The sequence below is a fragment of the Heptranchias perlo genome, unplaced genomic scaffold (genome assembly GCF_035084215.1).
Source record: "Heptranchias perlo isolate sHepPer1 unplaced genomic scaffold, sHepPer1.hap1 HAP1_SCAFFOLD_60, whole genome shotgun sequence".
NCBI lineage: Eukaryota > Metazoa > Chordata > Chondrichthyes > Hexanchiformes > Hexanchidae > Heptranchias > Heptranchias perlo.
Genome location: NW_027139623.1, coordinates 5709462 through 5727405, shown reverse-complemented (window position 1 = coordinate 5727405; position 17944 = coordinate 5709462). Strand labels below are relative to the sequence as shown.

Genomic DNA, 17944 nt, shown 5'->3' with positions numbered 1-17944 from the left:
GGGATTCATTCTGTATCTGTCAGTCTCTGGTACTGTGTGTGAGTGTGAGATTCATTCTGTATCTGTCAGTCTCTGGTACTGTGTGTGAGTGTGAGATTCATTCTGTATCTGTCAGTCTCTGGTGCTGTGTGTGAGTGTGGGATTCATTCTGTATCTGCAGTTCTCAGGTACTGTGTGTGAGTGTGGGATTCATTCTGTATCTGTCAGTCTCTGGTACTGTGTGTGAGTGTGGGATTCATTCTGTATCTGTCAGTCTCTGGTACTGTGTGTGAGTGTGGGATTCATTCTATATCTGCAGTTCTCAGGTACTGTGTGTGAGTGTGGGATTCATTCTGTATCTGTCAGTCTCTGGTGCTGTGTGTGAGTGTGAGATTCAATCTGTATCTGTCAGTTTCTGGTACTATGTGTGAGTGTGGGATTCATACTTTACCTGTAAGTCTCTAGTGCTTTATGAGAGTGTGGGATGAACTTGATATCTGTCAGTCCTTGGTACTGTATGGCCAGTGTGGGATTCATTCTGTATCTGTCATCTCTTGTACCGTACTTCAGTGTGGGATTGAATTTATGTCTGGCAACCTCTCGTACTGTATGTGAGTGTGGGATTCATTCTGTGTCTGTGTGTCTCTGTACTGTATCTGCGTGTGAGATTCATTCTGTATCTGTATGGAATTATTCTCTCAGATTACATTATGGTATTCAATACTGTAGCTTTAATGTCTTAATGTTTAAATAGTTTTTCACATTATTTAATTGGTCAAAATGGATACACTTTAGGATTTGATGCTGGAGGTTTTAATCAGATAATTTGTGTGCTTTTTGGACTCGTATTAAATGTGTATTTCTGTGATTACTATTGTGAATGATAATGAATCTTTCAAAATGATATTGTGAATTGGTATTTAATGTGTAGATCAGTCTGCACTAAAGGAATTGATACTGTAACTTTAAACTTTGTTTCATAAGATTTTTGGACTCGTGTGTAATGTGTATCTCGGTCTGGATGAACAGAATTGATACAGTATCTTTTAATCTCATACTATGAGTGTATTATAAACTGGTATCTAATTTGTTTCTCAGGTTACACTGTCACAGCATTTCTCAATCTGATACTGTACGTGAGTTTTGCACTAGCAATTTGTATTCGAATGGTACACTATTTGAATGGATACTGCATGTATTAAACTCACATGTGTGTGAGAGTTCTGGGCTCGAATTCAATAGGAATCTCGAGGAACGTTATTGGGATTCATTCTTTACCTTTCAATCGGGTACCATGTGTGATTTCTATCTGGTATTTAATTCATGGCTAATGTTGCCCCTTTGTGAGATAGACAATCTGAGAGTGTGATTTTGGACTTGGATTTTTGTATCTCCCTGTCAGCGGGACTGAGTTCGGGGGAAATGGAACAGTGTCTGCCTCACCTGTTCTGTTTGACTGTGGATTGAAAATGTGTCTCTGGAACTTGGGATCATTGTGGGACTGAGTACTTCTGCTGTCTGAGACTGTGGAACTGTTGACCTGTCTGTGACTCCGTGCTCTGTGTGTGATAATGTACTTACTGTGTGTGAGAAGGAGCTGACTGCACTGTTCCTTGTGCCTCGGGTGGAGGAAACATCACATTTATTATGGATCCTTCAAGGGTTTGCCTGTAGAAAGAAACGTATGTCTGGTAACTCAAGAACAGGTGATGAAGAAAATACAGAAGTGATCAGTTTAATATCTGTTAATAATTATTTTGAATATCCATAAATGTAAATCAGCGATTCAAACAGTGTCAGTGTCTGACTCCACTGCAGTACTGCAGCACCCAGCTTCTGCACACCAGGTTGTTGGGCTGTTTTACAACAATATATTGACATCCAGACACAACCCAACCCCTCCACTAACAAATGAATGGGACGACCCGATGGGGCTGGGACGTTTGTACAGGTCAGGATTCTAATCCCCTCTCCCATGGGACTAACCGTTCAAAGGAAACCAAACAGCCGCTGTTTAAAATGTGTCCTTCACACTTCTCACCTGATGCCTGCAATTGATGCTCTTTGTATAACTCCCCACATCCTGACTGTCCAGCTCTGTTTCCACTCTTCACTGTCCAATAACAATAAACAGCGTGAGACTGGAACTAAACGAGGAACATTCACCACTGCTTTGGGGAGAGAAAGCAGCAATGATTTTAAATAGCAGGTTCTTCCCATTCTGTCTCCTTTACCCTGGACACACCCTGGACACACACAGCCCGAGAATGACCTCTCCCTTCCCCCGCTCACTCCATGTTCCGGGACCAGTTCCTGATCCACTCCGCCTCTTACAAACAGCCCCCGGACTCCCCCTGACCTTCCCCCGGACTCAATGCCGATCTCTGAGCCCATCTGCGGACACGGTCCCGAAGCGATGAGCTGCTGTAACGAGGCTGCTCTTTGCTCCCTTCCCCCGGGGGCCGTGATCTCTCCATTCCCGGCTGTTTTAAACCATCTTCTTCCGCTCACTGAGGGAATGGCGCCCACAGGCCGAGCTGGGGGAGGGCAGCGCGCATGCGCTCTTCTGCTCACCAACGGCCAGCGCTGGGGGCGGGGCTGAGTCACGCATGCGCAGATAACTGGTTTAATTCCCAATACAAAAATCGATGGAAACTTTCCCCAATTGGAATTTTTCCGAGTCTGAGCAAAGGAAGTGGGTCTGGGGGAAAGGTCAGAGGGAATGGGGTCCACAGGCAGTGCAGGAACAGGCACCAGAATGGAAAACAGATGGGATTCCACCAGTGCCTAACGCTGGAATCCAGACTGACTTTACAATCTCTAACTATTAAACTAGATGTTTCCATCCCTGCTGTTTCTCTCAGCGGTTCTGAAATGAACCTATGGATTCTGTTCATTCTTGGCCCCTTTACTGATAAAACTGATGCGAGGATTTCTCAAACCAATCCTGGAGAAACAGACGAGGTAAGAGTGAGTCGGTGTGTTTGTTGGGACCGTATAGCATTCATATCTGACAGCAAAAGTCACAGATTAACTTAACCGGAGTGAAACTCTCGGTCAATGAGAGTTATACCAAAAGGCCCTGAGCTGCATAACTGCAGATGGTAGAACAGGCAAAAGAGGGTTAAATGTCGCCCATTGTTTTTGTCACTCTCTGCACTGTCCCTGAGTTTGGGATTAAATGCGTGCCTGTCTCTGGTACAATAACAGTGAGAGATGAGACCGCATCTTTTGTCTCTCCAACGGGATCTTTCTGGATAAAACGCAACTTTACAGATCAGTCTGGAACAAATACTGTTTATGTCTGTCGTTCTCTCTCTCTCTGGAGCTGTATACGTATGTTGGATACTATTGGCAAGTGTGATATAGACACACTGATTGGAAGTGTAAGACTGACAGTGTGTGTTTGTCTCTCTCTAGTGCTGAACATGAAGGTGGGAGACCGTCTGATATAAAACAGAGAAAATGAGATGTCCGGGCCGGGCCTCACAGTAACTGGGGATGTGTTCGGCTCCAGTCCCAGTTCATGCTCATTTTTTTTTAACAGATTCAGGGCGAGAGTCTCTGTGAGACGGTAACACTGGCGGAGAAATTCTGCGCCACAACTCAAACACCAACACACGAGATTCTCCAAATCAGCTGGAATAAGGTGTTTGTAAACTGCTGAACCCGTCTGCGAGGGGATGTGTGGGGAGATAGAATCGGGTCTGGGACTGCAATGGAAGGAGGCGGGTTGACTTGTTATCGAAGGGACTGTATTTAGGCAGGAATATTACTGACTGTTAATTGTAAGGGGTTTATTTAAAAGCTCCAGGCTTCTGGGAATCCGTGAATATGAAGACCGAGTCTGTAAGGGTTTTTGCGGAGCGCTGTGTTTTGGTTCTATTGTCGAGAAACGGTTTGAAATTGGCGGTTGGAGAAAGCTGGAGGTGGTATTTTCATTCTCACAGTCGTTACCAGGGCGATATGAGAGAGTAAACCAACTCAATATCAGAGTCACATTGAACATATCCATCTATATTCATTGTACCAGACACCCGTGGAACTAAATTGCTACCGGGTTTGGATGTTCCAGTTTTATTTTTAATCGTCTGTAATGTAATAAGGAAAACACTTCACTAAACAAGCCCACGGGAGGGCTGTTTTGGGAAATAGAAAAGCAATGATCGAGGTTTGGGTTGAGGCACTTTGTTGTTACATTTTGCTGCGCCTGAATTTTGGGTGCTTGATGCTGACACCGAGTGCCTGAAGTGGGACACAGTCCCTTCCCAGCAATGGAGATCCTGACCATGATGGGAGCAATCGTTCTAACTGAACACAAATGATTTACGGTGTTGTTCTGGGTAAATGGTCCATTCTAACCCCTTCATCCTATGATCACCGTCTAATAGTCAAAGGCCGCCATATTGGATCATTGCAATGTTCCAAACCACATCTTATTTCAGGTTGCAAAAAACTCGGTGCTGTTGCTTTAATTGTGGGGACCAACTCATTCCCATCCATCCTCCATATCCGCTCTCAAGTCTCTCAACCCTTCCGGGTTTGTCCTTCTGTGAGTTGGAGCAAGTGATTCTGTCGCCGTTCCTTGCAGCTCTCATGCCTCAAAGTAGCACTTCTTCGAAAATGGATACAACCGGCTTTTTACTGCTGTTTGGTGAGTCGTGAAACAATTTTATACCAATTCCCGGTCTGAGTTGGCAACTGTCAGCGGGAGAGTGCGACTGAACCCGGCGGTGTCCGAACTCCGGTATCTCAGTGGATGAAAGCAACTCATAATTTGGCGTGGAGCCCTCGACATTGGAAAGCATTCAGAGCGGTTGCTTGCTTGTGCTGAATTCTCTGCGGGTAACGGTGAGGGGAGTGTAACGGAGAGGGGACAATCTCTCTTCATATCGGTATTAAAGTATCTCGGAGCTAGTTTTTCTTTGACAATTGAATCTTTGAGAATCTGTCTGTTAAAACCTACAGCTTTGACCAACTGTTGGTCACCTGACCTAACATCTCATTTAGCGGCTCGGTGTCACATTTTGTTTGATAACGCTCCCATGAGGCGCCTTGAGACGGGGTGAAAAGGGGAGATATTGGTCTCTCGATTGCCCAGTTACTGTCTACAGTGTAGGAGTAAGATGTATATAAAAGGAAAATTCAACAATCAACATCCACTGAGTTTGCTGATCTCCATCAAGGGGCGGGGAGGGGGGGTGCGGGGTGGGGATGAGTGATAGCAGCGATACCAGTGGGCTCAGTGCCCCAAAGCCATTGAATGAAATATCGGCCAAGTGTCGCCTTATCGCATCTTATTGCATCTCGGACGAGCCCTGCTATTTCTGGCGGGGCAGTGGGACTAGCTTCATTGCTCATGTATGGAGCCGGCGCGGACTCGATGGGCCGAATGACCTGCTGCCGTGCTGTAACCTTCTCTGATTCCATGATTCTACGATACCATATGTTCCATGCTTGGAAGTGAGCATGCGCGTTAGGAGGGTACAGTTATCCAGGGGTCACCACGGCTGACCTCAGGTCAATCAACCCCCTGCACTCAGACATGAGCAGATAATGCGGTGGGGTATTGGAGGGCGGCCCTGAGCAACTCCCTTCGTGAATACACCTCTTTGGGGGAGATAGAGAGAAAAAAGGGAGAAGAAAAATTTGAACACATTCAGTGGATAATCTAGTAAATATATTTATAGTTATTCAGTTGGTGCTGAGACATTGTTCCTTCTGTCAGAGGTTAAGTTCCTCTTTCTTTGAACTAACCCTCCTCTGAGTTGAAACCGCTTTCTTCCGCTATGAAGCCAACTGCTCTTACTGTTCTCTTCAGTACTGGCCATTTTCAGTTTGCTTGCTTATTTTTCATTCTCTATTCCATCTTGCATCTCGATTTTAGGTGTTTTGTGATATTTATGTGCATGTGTGTACTGTCTGTACGAATAAATGTTTCTGGTGAATAACTCAGGCGGCATTCAGCTCTCGGAATTTCTCCTAACTCAACTTCCTCCTTCAGTGTGCTGGATGTCACGAAGATACAGATCTACACAGTGGGTGGAGACTAATGTTCCTCAATAAACACAGTGCTGCAGCTGCAAGTTGTGCTCAGCATTAACCCCTTATCTCCAACTTTTCATGCTGTTTTTTGTAATTAGACCCAAGGGCACCGATTGATAATTACCATGGATTAATGGAATTAGTTACAAATTTACACCTCTCGATAGACCTTATTCAGTTATGGTGGTGAAATGGAGAACAAGGGGGCACAATCTAATATATCCCCTTATTGCTAGCTTAGGAGATATTAGGTGGAATATTAAACATCTCTATCGATTTCAAGTGAATTCAATTCAATTTTATTAATAAATGAATGCCTGATAATCAGTGTGCTCCTGCACCACTATTAGGGGTGGATTTCAAAGAATTAATTAATTACTCGGTTAAAAGCCTATCAGAAAGATTGCCACAATGTATTTTCATTCAATATATTTCAACACATTCTTGGTTCTGCTACAATGTTCTTACTGTCAGTGGTTCCCATTCTGTTTGAGTGTTGTCCCTAAATAGATCCCCTTAATGAAAGCTTCGAAGATGTTAGTTGCAATATTAAATATTTTTATTCATTTTAAGTCCCTTGAATTGTATTTTATTAATATATGAATGCCTGAGAATATATCCGTTACTGCACCTCGAATAGTGGTAGCTTTCAAAGAATTAATGAATATAACCATCGGTTGGAAGAAAATCAGAAAGATTGGCACAATGAATTTTCATTCAGTGTGTTTAAACACATTCTTGTTCTGCTGACTGTCCTTACTGTCAGCGGTTAAACTTCCTCTTTGTCCGAGGTGAAGCGCTTCTGAGCTGAAACCATTGGCTTCCGTTCTAAGTATTTGATATCACTGTTAAATTCTGCCTGCAATATTTTCAGATTCTTTACTTATTCATGTTCAATTTACTTCCTCCTTCCATACCGTTCACCCGAATTGTGACATTTGTAACAATGAGTAAACTGTTTGTAAAAGTATCGGTTCCCAGTGAGTTAAAACACCATTCTGTACTCATTATTTAGACTCCACCTCCTCCTTCAGTGTGCTGCAATTGACCACATCACTGAGATATAGATCTGCACAGTGAGTGGAGACTAATGTCCTTCAACAAACACAGTGCTACTGCTGACCGTTGCTCAGAAAAAAATAATGAAAGGTTTTAATCGAGTAGTTGGGGAGAGACTGTTTCCACTGGCAGGAGGGTTGGCATTTAACGTTTAATCTCCAACGACCACCTTCAAAGATTTGTGTATGTGTATCCCAGGTCTCTCTGTTAATGCTCCCGCTGTGCAATTTGATCATTTAGGTAATATTGCCTCTTCTCACTCTTCTTTCCAAAATACATCACTTCACACTTCTCTACATTAAATGTCATCTGCCCTGTGTTTCCCCATTTCACCAATCTACCAATGTCCTCCTGAACTCTGCCAATATCCTTCTCATTGCTTACTAAAATTTCAAGTTGACAAGAATCATAGAATCATAGAATCTTACAACGTGGAACGAGGCCTTTCGGCCCATCGAGTCTATGCTGGCTCCTTGAACGAGCTATCCAAATTAGTAACACACCCCAATTATTTTCTCCATAACCCTGCAAATTATCCCCTTCAAGTACATGTCCAATTGCCCTTTGAAAGTTCCTATGGAATCTGCTTCCATCACCCTTTCAGGTATTGTGTTCCAGATCTTCGCAAACCTCTTTATGTAAACATTTCTCCTCATTTCCCTCTAGTTCTTTTGCCAACTCTTTGAAATCTGTGACCTCTGATTACAGACCACGTGCCAGCGGAATCAATTTCACTCTACTTGCTCTATCAAAGCCCCTCATTATTTTGAATTCCTCTATTAGGTCTGCCTTTACACTTACCTGCTCTAAGGAGAACAACCCAAGCTTCTCCAATCTCTCCACATAACTGAAGTCCCTCATCACTGGTATCATCCGGGTAAATCTCCTCCTTACCCTCTCCAAGACCTTGACATCCTTCCTAAAGTGTGGTGCCCAGAGTTGTGCACTGCCAAGGCCTCGGTCACTTGCTTGCAACCATCATAACCCACATCTCCTTACTTACTTCAAATCGAATTACTTCTGCATTCCAACTTTGGAATAAACACTTTCACACTCCCTGTTGCCTGGACTTTGACCCGCCATTTGTCATCATACTTCTGCGGCTGTGTAACTTCTCAACCACTCCCGTTCTTCAACCGTTGATGCCTTTGCCCCGAGTAAAACGTTTACTCTCTTCTATCCTGGTCGTTCCTGCTGGTTTAATTCCAAGGGGTGCAGACTTGAGCATATCTGGATCACCACTGGTTTAGCCATCCATCACCAGATATGGCTGACCCAGAATTAGAACAAGCACGATGTCCTCTCTGAAAACCGCCTGCTGCTCCAGGATGACCCTGGGGACCAAAGATAACCTCCAGCTTCTTTTGCCCACAACACACAATCTCCATAAATCTCTTTCCCAGCCCCCTCCACACTCTCCTCCAACAACAAATACGATGACCGAGTGAACTTCATGAATTCTTACAGCACAGAGGAAGGCCATTTGGCTCGGCATGCATGTGCCAGCTTTGAAATGAGCTGTCAAATTAATCCCACTCCCCTGATCTTTCCCCATCGCTCTGCATTCTTTCCCTTTTCAAGTTTCTATCCAATCCACTTTTGAAAGTTTCTATTGAATCTGCTTCCACCACCATTCCAGATCATAAAAACTTGTGGCATATCAAAATTTATCCTCATCGCCTTCGTATTCTTTTGCCAATTAACATAATTCTGTATCCTCTGATTCCCGACCCTCCTGCCAGTGGAAACATTTTCTCACTACACACTCGAACAAAACCCCTCATAATTTTGAACACCCCTATTAAATCTCCACTTAACCTTCTCTGCTCAAAGGAGAACAATCCCAGTTTCTCTTGTCTCTCCACATAACTGAAGTCACTAAGATTAAGACCATCCATTCAGATGCATCTGCTGCATCCCACAAGTCCCAATATCACCAGGCCCAACCTCTCCTCAGGCTCCTCCATTACCCAGCCCTGATCCTGAGCCTTTTTCGAGTTTCCCTCCGATCTCCACGCATGTACTTTCCGAGCTGAGCTTGCCCATTCGACCCACCTCCTGCTCCCTTGACCTTATTCGGGGTAAACAGCTGACTACCCAACTTCCATTCCGGGCCCCAAACCAGCTGAAATTGTGAATGGTCAGTTTCCTTAGGTACTGTCCTCCTCTTGCTAAACTGTACAGTGGGTGGAGACTAATGTCCTCAATAAACTCAGTGCTGCAGTTGCCCGTTGGGCTCAGCATGAAGCTTTTAATCCCCGATGTTTCCATATCAATTCCCACCGTTAATGCTTCCATCCATCCATCCCATAATAGAGCTCCGACACTTCTATTGCAATTCTGTTTCATGGTGTGGAGATGTGGGAATCTTTAAAAATGCACAATGTTTGGACACACACCCAACCCAGCTGCTTTCCTTTATCTTTCAGTGATGGTTTCACTCAGTCCCAAAACGGGGCTTTTGTGCATTTTGAAGAACTTTTCACGTTGTTTTGTGTCCGTTATGCTCAGCATTAACCCCATCATCTCCAATTTTTAAAATCTCAATTCCCACCGTTAATGCATCCATCTATTCCATATTGGAGCTCCGACGCCTGCATTGCAATTCTGTTTCGTGATGTGGACGCATGTGAAGATCTGTAAAGATACACAGTGTCTGCACACACACTCCACACTAGCTGCTTTCCCTTGTCAATCAGTGACGGTTTCACTCAGCCACAAAATGGGCCCTTCATGTTTTTTGAACAAGTTTTCATCCGGTTTTGTGTCATTAGGCCCAAGGGCACCTTTTGATACTTGTCGTGGGTAATTGGAATGTTTTACAAAGGGACGTCTCGATTGATTTTATTCAGTTATAGAGGGGAATCGAGAACAAGTGGGCATGGTATTAGAATTAGAGCTGGACCAATTGGAGTGAAAGCAGGAAGTACTTTTTCAAACAAAGGGTAGTGGAAATCTGGAACTCTCTCAAGTTCTGGAGTGGGAGTTTAACCGAAACGGACCAAAATGCCACCAATGCAATCACACTGATAAATATCCATAAAACAATTCACGAAAATCAGCTTGTTGTATTGATCGTCTAAAGGTGTTGGTGTTCATTTAACTAATTTATATTTTCTCCTTTTAGTTATCTTTGGGGCTCGGCAGAGTGTTTCTCAAGGTTAGTGTCGACGTTTTTCTCTAAAATAATGAAATTCAATAACTAATTTTCTTGACTGCTGAAGCATTCAGTTGTTTTTTATGTAAATGAATTTGATTACTGTAACCAATCGTGTTTTGTCATTCGTAGCAGTAATACAGGTCTGCATCTCAGCAGCTGTCATTGCGAAGGCAGTATGGGATATGTCCGTGTTATGGACAGTACATCTATACACTTACTCTGTCGTGGGTTACAAAACTGCAAACAGCACTCCAGGTGGAACATAGGGACATCGGAACAGGTGTTGACCATTCGGCCCCTCGAGCTTATTCCTCCATTCCTTTAGACCATGACTGATCTTGCTTAGACCACACTTGGAGTACTGTGAACAGATCTGATCTCCATATTATAAACAGCACATGGAGGGACTGGAGAAAGCGTAAAAAGAATTACTAGGCTGATTCTAGAACTGAGAGGTTATAGCTATTAGTAAAGATTGAGCAGGCTGGGGCGCTTTTCTCTGGAAAAGAGAAGACTGAGGGGTGACCTGATAGAGGTCTTTAAGATTATGAAATGGTTTGATAGGGTGGACGTAGAGATGGTGTTTCCATTTGCGGGGGAGATCAGAACTATTGCTCAGAAATATAAGGTAGTCACTAATAAATCCAATAGGGAATTCAGGAGAACCCAGGGTGTGGTTAGAAGGTGGAACTCGTTACCACCGGGAGTAGTTGAGGCAACTGACATAGATGCATTTCAGAGGAAGCTAGTTGAACACATGAGGAAGAAAGGAATGGAAGGATATGCAGATACGGTTTGATGAAGTGGGGAGGGACAAGGCTCGTGTGGACCACAAAGACCGGCATGGACCTGTAGGGCCGAATGGCATGTTTCTGTGCTGTACATTCTGTGTAATTCTATGTAATTCTATGATCTGAATCTTAACTCCATTTACCCACCTTAGTTCCATATCCCTCAATACCCTTGCCTAATAAAAATCTATCAATCCCAGTTTTGACGAATTCAATTGAGCCCCAGCCTCAACAACATTTTGTGGAGGTATTTCAGATTTCCACTACTCTTTGTGTGAAGGAGTGATTCATGACATTACCCTTGAAAAGCCTAGCTCTAATTTTAAGGTTATACCTCCTTGTTCTGGACTCTTCCCACCAGAAGAAATGGTTTCTCTCTATCTACCCTATCAAATACTTTAATCATCTTAAACATCTCGGTTAGATCATCCTTTAATCTTCCATACTCACCCTAGTCCATGCAACCTGTCCTCATAAATGAACCATTTTTGCCCTGTTATCATTCTGCTTATTCTTCGCTGCAACCCCTCCAAGGCCAGTATATCCTTCCTGAGATGCAGAGCCCAGAATTGAATGCAGTGTCTCCAGATGCAATCTGACCAGAGCTTTATATAACTATAGCATAACTTCCAATACTTTGTATTCCAGCCCCCTTGAGATAAGTGCTAACATTCCATTAGCCATTTAAGTTAATTTTTGTACCTGTCCATTAGCTTTTAGTGATTTCTATACTTGGATCCCTAAATCTCACCATTGCGCCACAGTTCCTAGCTGCTCACCATTTAGAAAATAACCTGATCTTTCTTTCTCAGGTCTTTAGCAATTGTCTTCTCCCATCTACACAACTTACTGTGCCACCTAACTTAATGTCGTCAGCAAACTTGGATATAGGGCTCTTGATTTCTTCATCTGTGCCATTTATACATATAGTGAATTCTAAGGCCCCAGTACAGATCCCTGGGGGACATCACTAGCAATATCCTGCCAATTGGAATGCATACCCATTATCCCTGCTCTCTGTCTCCTACGTTCTAACCAATTCCCTACCCATGTCAATAGGTTGTCTCTAATTCCATGCACTTTCCCGGACAAATGTTCTACTTAATGTTAACATCACTTCTTTTGATCTATCCTGCGTTTCGTTTTGTTAGTAATTCAAATCTCAACACTTTGCATGAGCCAGGCATTGGCTAGATGAGTTGAAGGATAAATCTGTCATCAACCCCAGATCCCTTTCCTGATTCTCTATGATCTGTATTTCCCTCTTGGGTACTTCAACCCTCCCCAATCGTCATTATCCCAACACATCACTGCTTCTCGGCGTTCCAAAACTCCTACTGTCCCAGGCTTGAATTCCTCGTGAATTAGTCCACAGCTGCTCTCTGTGTCACTCTTGGCATTCTCCAAAAGCCCATCGAGAGCTCTGTCAATCGTTTCATACGGCCAGCAACACCCCCCTCCTCTGTTGCTGATCTTCCCACCCATCGCTCCCCTGAGGTCTAATCTCCCAATCTTTCTTACTATCACACTCACCCGACCCTCTACTAACAACTTGGTCTCTTCAATTGATCAACCAGCACCCCTATCAATTTCCATCGAGAATGATGCTTCACTCACGAGCAAGGCCCTGGCCATGCATGTGGATGTTTGTAAGATTGCGTTGACCAACTGTCTTTGACTGAGTCTTGGCTCACAATGGCAACATCTTATCACTTACTAAAGCCTCCCTAGCGGCTTGTACATTCCAACACATGTCCCTCCAACACATGTCCCTCCAACATGTCCCTCCAACACATGTCCCACCAACACATGTCCCTCCAACATGTCCCTCCAACACATGTCCCACCAACACATGTCCCACCACGTATCCCACCGACGTTTTTCCTAACAACATGTGTCCCATCACATATGACAGCACCACCACATGCCCCAACAACACATGTCCCAACAACACATGTCCCACCATATATCCCACCACCACGTATCCCACCACCACACGTCTCACCAACGCCGCTGTGATAGCACTGTGATCCTAATCGTTAATGGCACCTTAGGCTTTTCTCCTGCTCCTCTGGAACCTTCTCTTGCTTCAATCACCTCATCGTGATCCACCCTTCTGACCGCTCCATAATTTGTATTTGTCTACCGACCCCTACCCTCCCACCCCCACCACCCAGTCCCACCCGATTATCTTACCAAGATTTCCTTCCTCAGACTGTTCATTGAGCGACTCCTCGTCCTCGGTGGTTTCAATCTCCATGTCAGCCTCTATGTCCCTCTCTAGCCTTTTTTAACTGCCCACGTGTACCTTCGAAACTTCTCTCTCCATATAAACACTGTTACCCAAATTCACGACCACATCCCCACCACCACCACCCCAACTCCGCCCCCACCCAACCATCACCCGCCGATCTCTGGTGACCTCTCTACTCCTATGGCCATCTGCTCAGCTGCCTATGCTGCTTCCACTCCTTCCCAGCGCCCAACAAACGAAACCTTACTTCTAATTCCCCTAGCCCTAGTCTTGAATTTCATCTTTATTTCTCTCCTATTTCCCGCCATGTCCTCTCTGAACTCGGCTTGTCCACGAGATCCGGTTCCTTCGCCCTAACCCAAGAGAACGCAAAGACTTTTATTTTCATTCACAAAATAGTGAGACTACCGAGTGGTCCCTCCAACCGTTTTGCGTGTTTATCCAACATTAGTTTGCAGGGTGACCATTGCGTGGAACTAAATATTCCAGGGTACTTGATTTTTAGAAATGATTGTCAAAATGGAAAAGTTTGTGGCGGGGGTTGTGGAGTGTGGTAGCCCTGATAATAAAGGATGCAATGAAGACAATAGTGAGAGAGGAACTTAGCTCAGAAAATCAGGATGTAGAATCAGTATGGGAGCTAAGAAAGAACAAGAGACAGAAAATACTGGTGGGAGTAGTTTATAGGCCTCCTGACAGTAGTTATAGTGTTGGACAAAGTATAAATCAGGAAATTAAGAGGAGCATGTAACAAGGGTAATGTAATATTCGTGTGCGACTTTAATCCTCATACAGACTGGGCACACCAAATTGGCAAAAGACGTTTGGAAGAACAGTTCATGGAATGCATTCGAGGCAATTTTCTGGAACAATATGCCGAGAAACCAAATAGGAAAAAGATTATTTTAGATCTAGTATTGTTTAATGAGGCAGGGTTAATTAATAATATTATGTGTAAGGATCCTCTGGGGAAGAGTGATCAAGATGTGATAGAATTTCATATTGAGTTTGAGAGTGATGTAGTTAAATCTGAAACTCGGGACTTAAATTTAAGCAAAGCCAATTACGTAAGTATGAGGGACAAGTTGCTTAAGGTAGATTGGGAAATTAGATTAAAAGATGTGATGGTGGATAAGCAATGACGAACATTTACAGAAACAATTGATAATTCTAAACGAATATACATTGCCTTGAGGAATAAAGCTGCATGGGAGAAGTGATCGAACCGTAGCTAACTAGACACGTTAAGGTTAGTGGTAAACGAAGAGGCTTACAATGTTGCCAAAAATAGTAAGCCTGAGGATTAGGAGGGTTTAAGAAATCAGCAGAGGACGACCAAAACAATTGATAAAGAGGGAGAAAGTTGAGTATGAATGTAAACTAGCAAGAAATATAAAAACAGATTTTAAGAGCTTCTGCAAGTATGTAAAAGAGAAAGGGATTAGCGAATGTAAACGTGGGTCCCTTAGCGGCAGAGTCAGGAGAAATTAAAATGGGGAATAAGGAAATAGCAGAGACGTTAAATTAATACTTTTTATCTGTCTTCATAGTAAAAGACACGAAAAGCATACTGGAAATAGTGTGGAACCAAGGGTCTAATGAGAGTGTGGAACTTAAAGCAATTATGTTTAGTAAAGAAAAAGTACTGGACAAATTAATGAGGCTAAATGCCAACAAATCCCCTGTACCTGATGGCCTACATCCTCGGGTTTTAAAAGAGGTGGCTGTCGAGATAGTGGATGCATTGGTTTTTATCTTCCAGAATTCCCTAGTTTCGAGAACGGTCCCTGTGGATTGGAAGGTAGCAAATGTAAACCCACTATTCAAGAAAGGAGGGAGAGAGAAAAAACAGAGAACTATAGATCAGTTAGCCTGACATCAGTAGTAGGGAAAATGCTGGAATCTCTTATTAAGGACATAGTAACAGGGCACTTAAAAAAATCATAATATGATTAGGCAGAGTCAACATGTTTTTATGAAAGGGAAATCGTATATAACCAGTCTATTAGAGTTTATTGAGGATGTAACTTGCAGGGTAGATAAAGGAGAACCAGTGGATGTTGTATATTTGGATTTTCAAAAGGCATCCGATAAGGTGCCACACAAGAGGCTGTTACACAAGGTTAGGGCTCATGGGATTGGTGTAATTTTTTAGCGTGGATTGAGCATTGGTTGACAGAGAGCAAACAGAGAGTAGGGATAAACATTTCATTATTAGTTTGGCGGGCTGTAACTAGTGTGCTGCCACAAGGATCGGTGCTTGGGCATTAGCTATTTACAATCTATATTAAAGACTTTGATGAAGGGACCCAATGTAATTTATCCAAGTTTGCTGACGACAAAAAGCTAGGTGGGAAAGTAAGCTGTGAGGAGGTCGCGAAGATGCTGCAAAGTGATATAAACAGGTTGAAGGAATGGGCAAGAAGGTGGCAGATCGAGTATAATGTGGGAAAATGTAAGGTTATTCACTTTGGTAGGTAGAATAGAAAAACAGAATATTTTTAAACGGTGAGAGCCTAAGAAACGTTGGTAGTCAGAAGGATTTGGGTGTCCTTGTACATGAATCACAGAAAGTTAACATGCAGGTACAGCAAGCAATTAGGAAGGCAAATGGTATGATAGCCTTTATTGCAAAGGGTTGGAGTATAAGAGTAAGGAGGCCTTGTTGCAATTTTATAGGGCTCTGGTAGACCACACCTGGAGTACTGTGCACAGTTTTGGTCTCCTTCCCTAAGGAAGAATGTAAGCAATCTTACAACACCAGGTTATAGTCCAACAGTTTTATTTGAAAATCACAAGCTTTCGGAGCTTTCCTCCTTCGTCAGGTGAGTGAATGAGTTTACACTCACCTGACGAAGGAGGAAAGCTCCGAAAGCTTGTGATTTCAAATAAAGCTTTTGGACTATAACCTGGTGTTGTAAGACCCCTTACATTTGTCCAGCCCAGTCCATCACCGGCATCTCCACATCACGAGTATATTCAAGGCCGAGATCGATAGATTTGTATATTCTAGGGGAATCGAGGAACATGGGGAGCTGGCGGAAAAGTGGAGTTGAGGTTGAAGATCAGCCATGATCTTATTGAATGTCGGAGCAGGCTCGAGGGGCCATATGGCCTACTTCTGCTCCTATTTCTTATGGTCTTATATTCTTATTCCGTTTCAACTTCAGATGCCCGAAAAAACGTGCAGTACCGCCATCTGTCGGTCAGTAATGCTAACACAAAAGATGATCACTGTTCTCAATCCCTTTTGGGCTTGGGCAGAACTTTTGTGTTGCGGGCCGAATCACATAAAATCGACACTGAAAAGTGATAAGCAACTAAATATTTTGAAAATGACAATCTAACATCGATGGTTTTCCTTCTTTATTGTAGTGTGGAGACAATGTCATATTTCCCTTTCGTCAGAAAAGCTTCACTCCCTGACAGGCAGGCGGGGGAATTAGCTGGAGTACCAGTCATCTCAGAAATGTGCATTTTCACACATCACATTACTTTCAAACAATGGGAGTTCGGCCGAAACTTTCCAAAGATATTCACAGCTTTAATATTACTCTGGCTTTCATTTCGAAGCGCTCTGTAGGGGGCTGATTACATAGAATTAGATAGAATGTACAGCACAGAATCGGACCATTCGCTCCTGCTGGTCGATGCCAGGGTTTATATCCCACATTTTAATGACCGCTTCCCCACCCTGCCCCCACAGCCCTCTGTTCCATTCTCCCTCGTGTATGTATCTAGCCCCCCTTTGATGCATCACTGCCACCTGCTTCAACCACTCCGCCTGCCAGCGACTTTCACATTCTCTGTGAGAAGAATTTCCTCCTAAATTCTCAGTTAAAGGGACAACCGGCTTGTCGTAGCTCCAAAACCAAGTTGGGTGAAGTTTCTTGTGCAAGGCAGTTTGTTAGCTCGGCGAGCCAATCAGCGACAGAGGGAGGGGTCAAAGGCCCAGCTTCTCTCTCTCTTTCTCCCTCTCACTTCTTCTTTCCATTTCTTTTTCATTCCAGTTACCTCTCCTATTTCACTACACCCCCTCTCTCTCATTGCTCTTTGCTTATTTGCTGCCTCTCTTTTTCATACTCTCTCTTTCGTCCCACTGTCTCATTGCACTTGTCACTCATTCCCGCCCGCTCTCTCTTTTTATCTTCCTATCCAGTCTCGCTGATAACCCTCTTTCAATTTCTCCTTGATTCTCTCGCATTGTTTCTCACTGTTTCTCTTCCACTCCTATGTTTCATTCCTCTCTGTCACTCTGTTCCATTTGGATAACATCGCCACAACTGCAAATTCAAAGTTGGATAATTGATTTTAGAGTGTGAATATCAATTAATTATTTTAAAGGCAAACACCTGGGAATGAATCGTTAATCAGAGTTAACCACGGTACCAGAAGAATGCTGTAACCATGAGCCAATGGGAAGACTTAAAAAAATTGGATACAGAAACAGGCCATTTGACTCAACAGGTCCGTGTCGGCGTTTATGCTCCACAAGAGCCTCCTCCACCCTATTCCTTTCTCGCTCATATATTAATCCAGCTTCCCCTTAATTGCATCAATACTATTCGCCTAAACTACTACTTGTGGTAACGAGTTCCACATTCTCACTGCTCTCTGGGTAAAGAAGTTTCTCCTGAATCCCCTATTGGGTTTATT

At 43.5% G+C, this 17944-nt stretch overlaps 2 protein-coding genes across 3 annotated transcripts in view; one reads left to right on the top strand and one right to left on the bottom strand.

The window, feature by feature from the left end:
- The window catches only part of LOC137316839 (zinc finger protein 229-like), a 330353-nt gene extending 327842 nt beyond the window's left edge, over positions 1 to 2511 (bottom strand). The window contains exons 1-2 of the mRNA XM_067980678.1: positions 2021 to 2511; positions 1561 to 1647 (exon numbers count right to left, since the gene is read on the bottom strand). The gene's annotated coding sequence lies outside the window, so the exon portion shown is untranslated. The remainder of the gene's footprint in view (positions 1 to 1560; positions 1648 to 2020) is intronic.
- A 2021-nt stretch (positions 2512 to 4532) lies between these two features.
- Positions 4533 to 17944, top strand: part of LOC137316855 (alpha-1B-glycoprotein-like) — a 32401-nt gene continuing 18989 nt past the window's right edge. For both annotated transcript variants that reach the window (XM_067980700.1, XM_067980701.1), the window contains exons 1-2: positions 4533 to 4633; positions 10211 to 10243. In XM_067980700.1, coding sequence (XP_067836801.1) covers positions 4576 to 4633; positions 10211 to 10243 — 91 coding nt within the window. In that variant the 5' untranslated portion in view covers positions 4533 to 4575. The remainder of the gene's footprint in view (positions 4634 to 10210; positions 10244 to 17944) is intronic.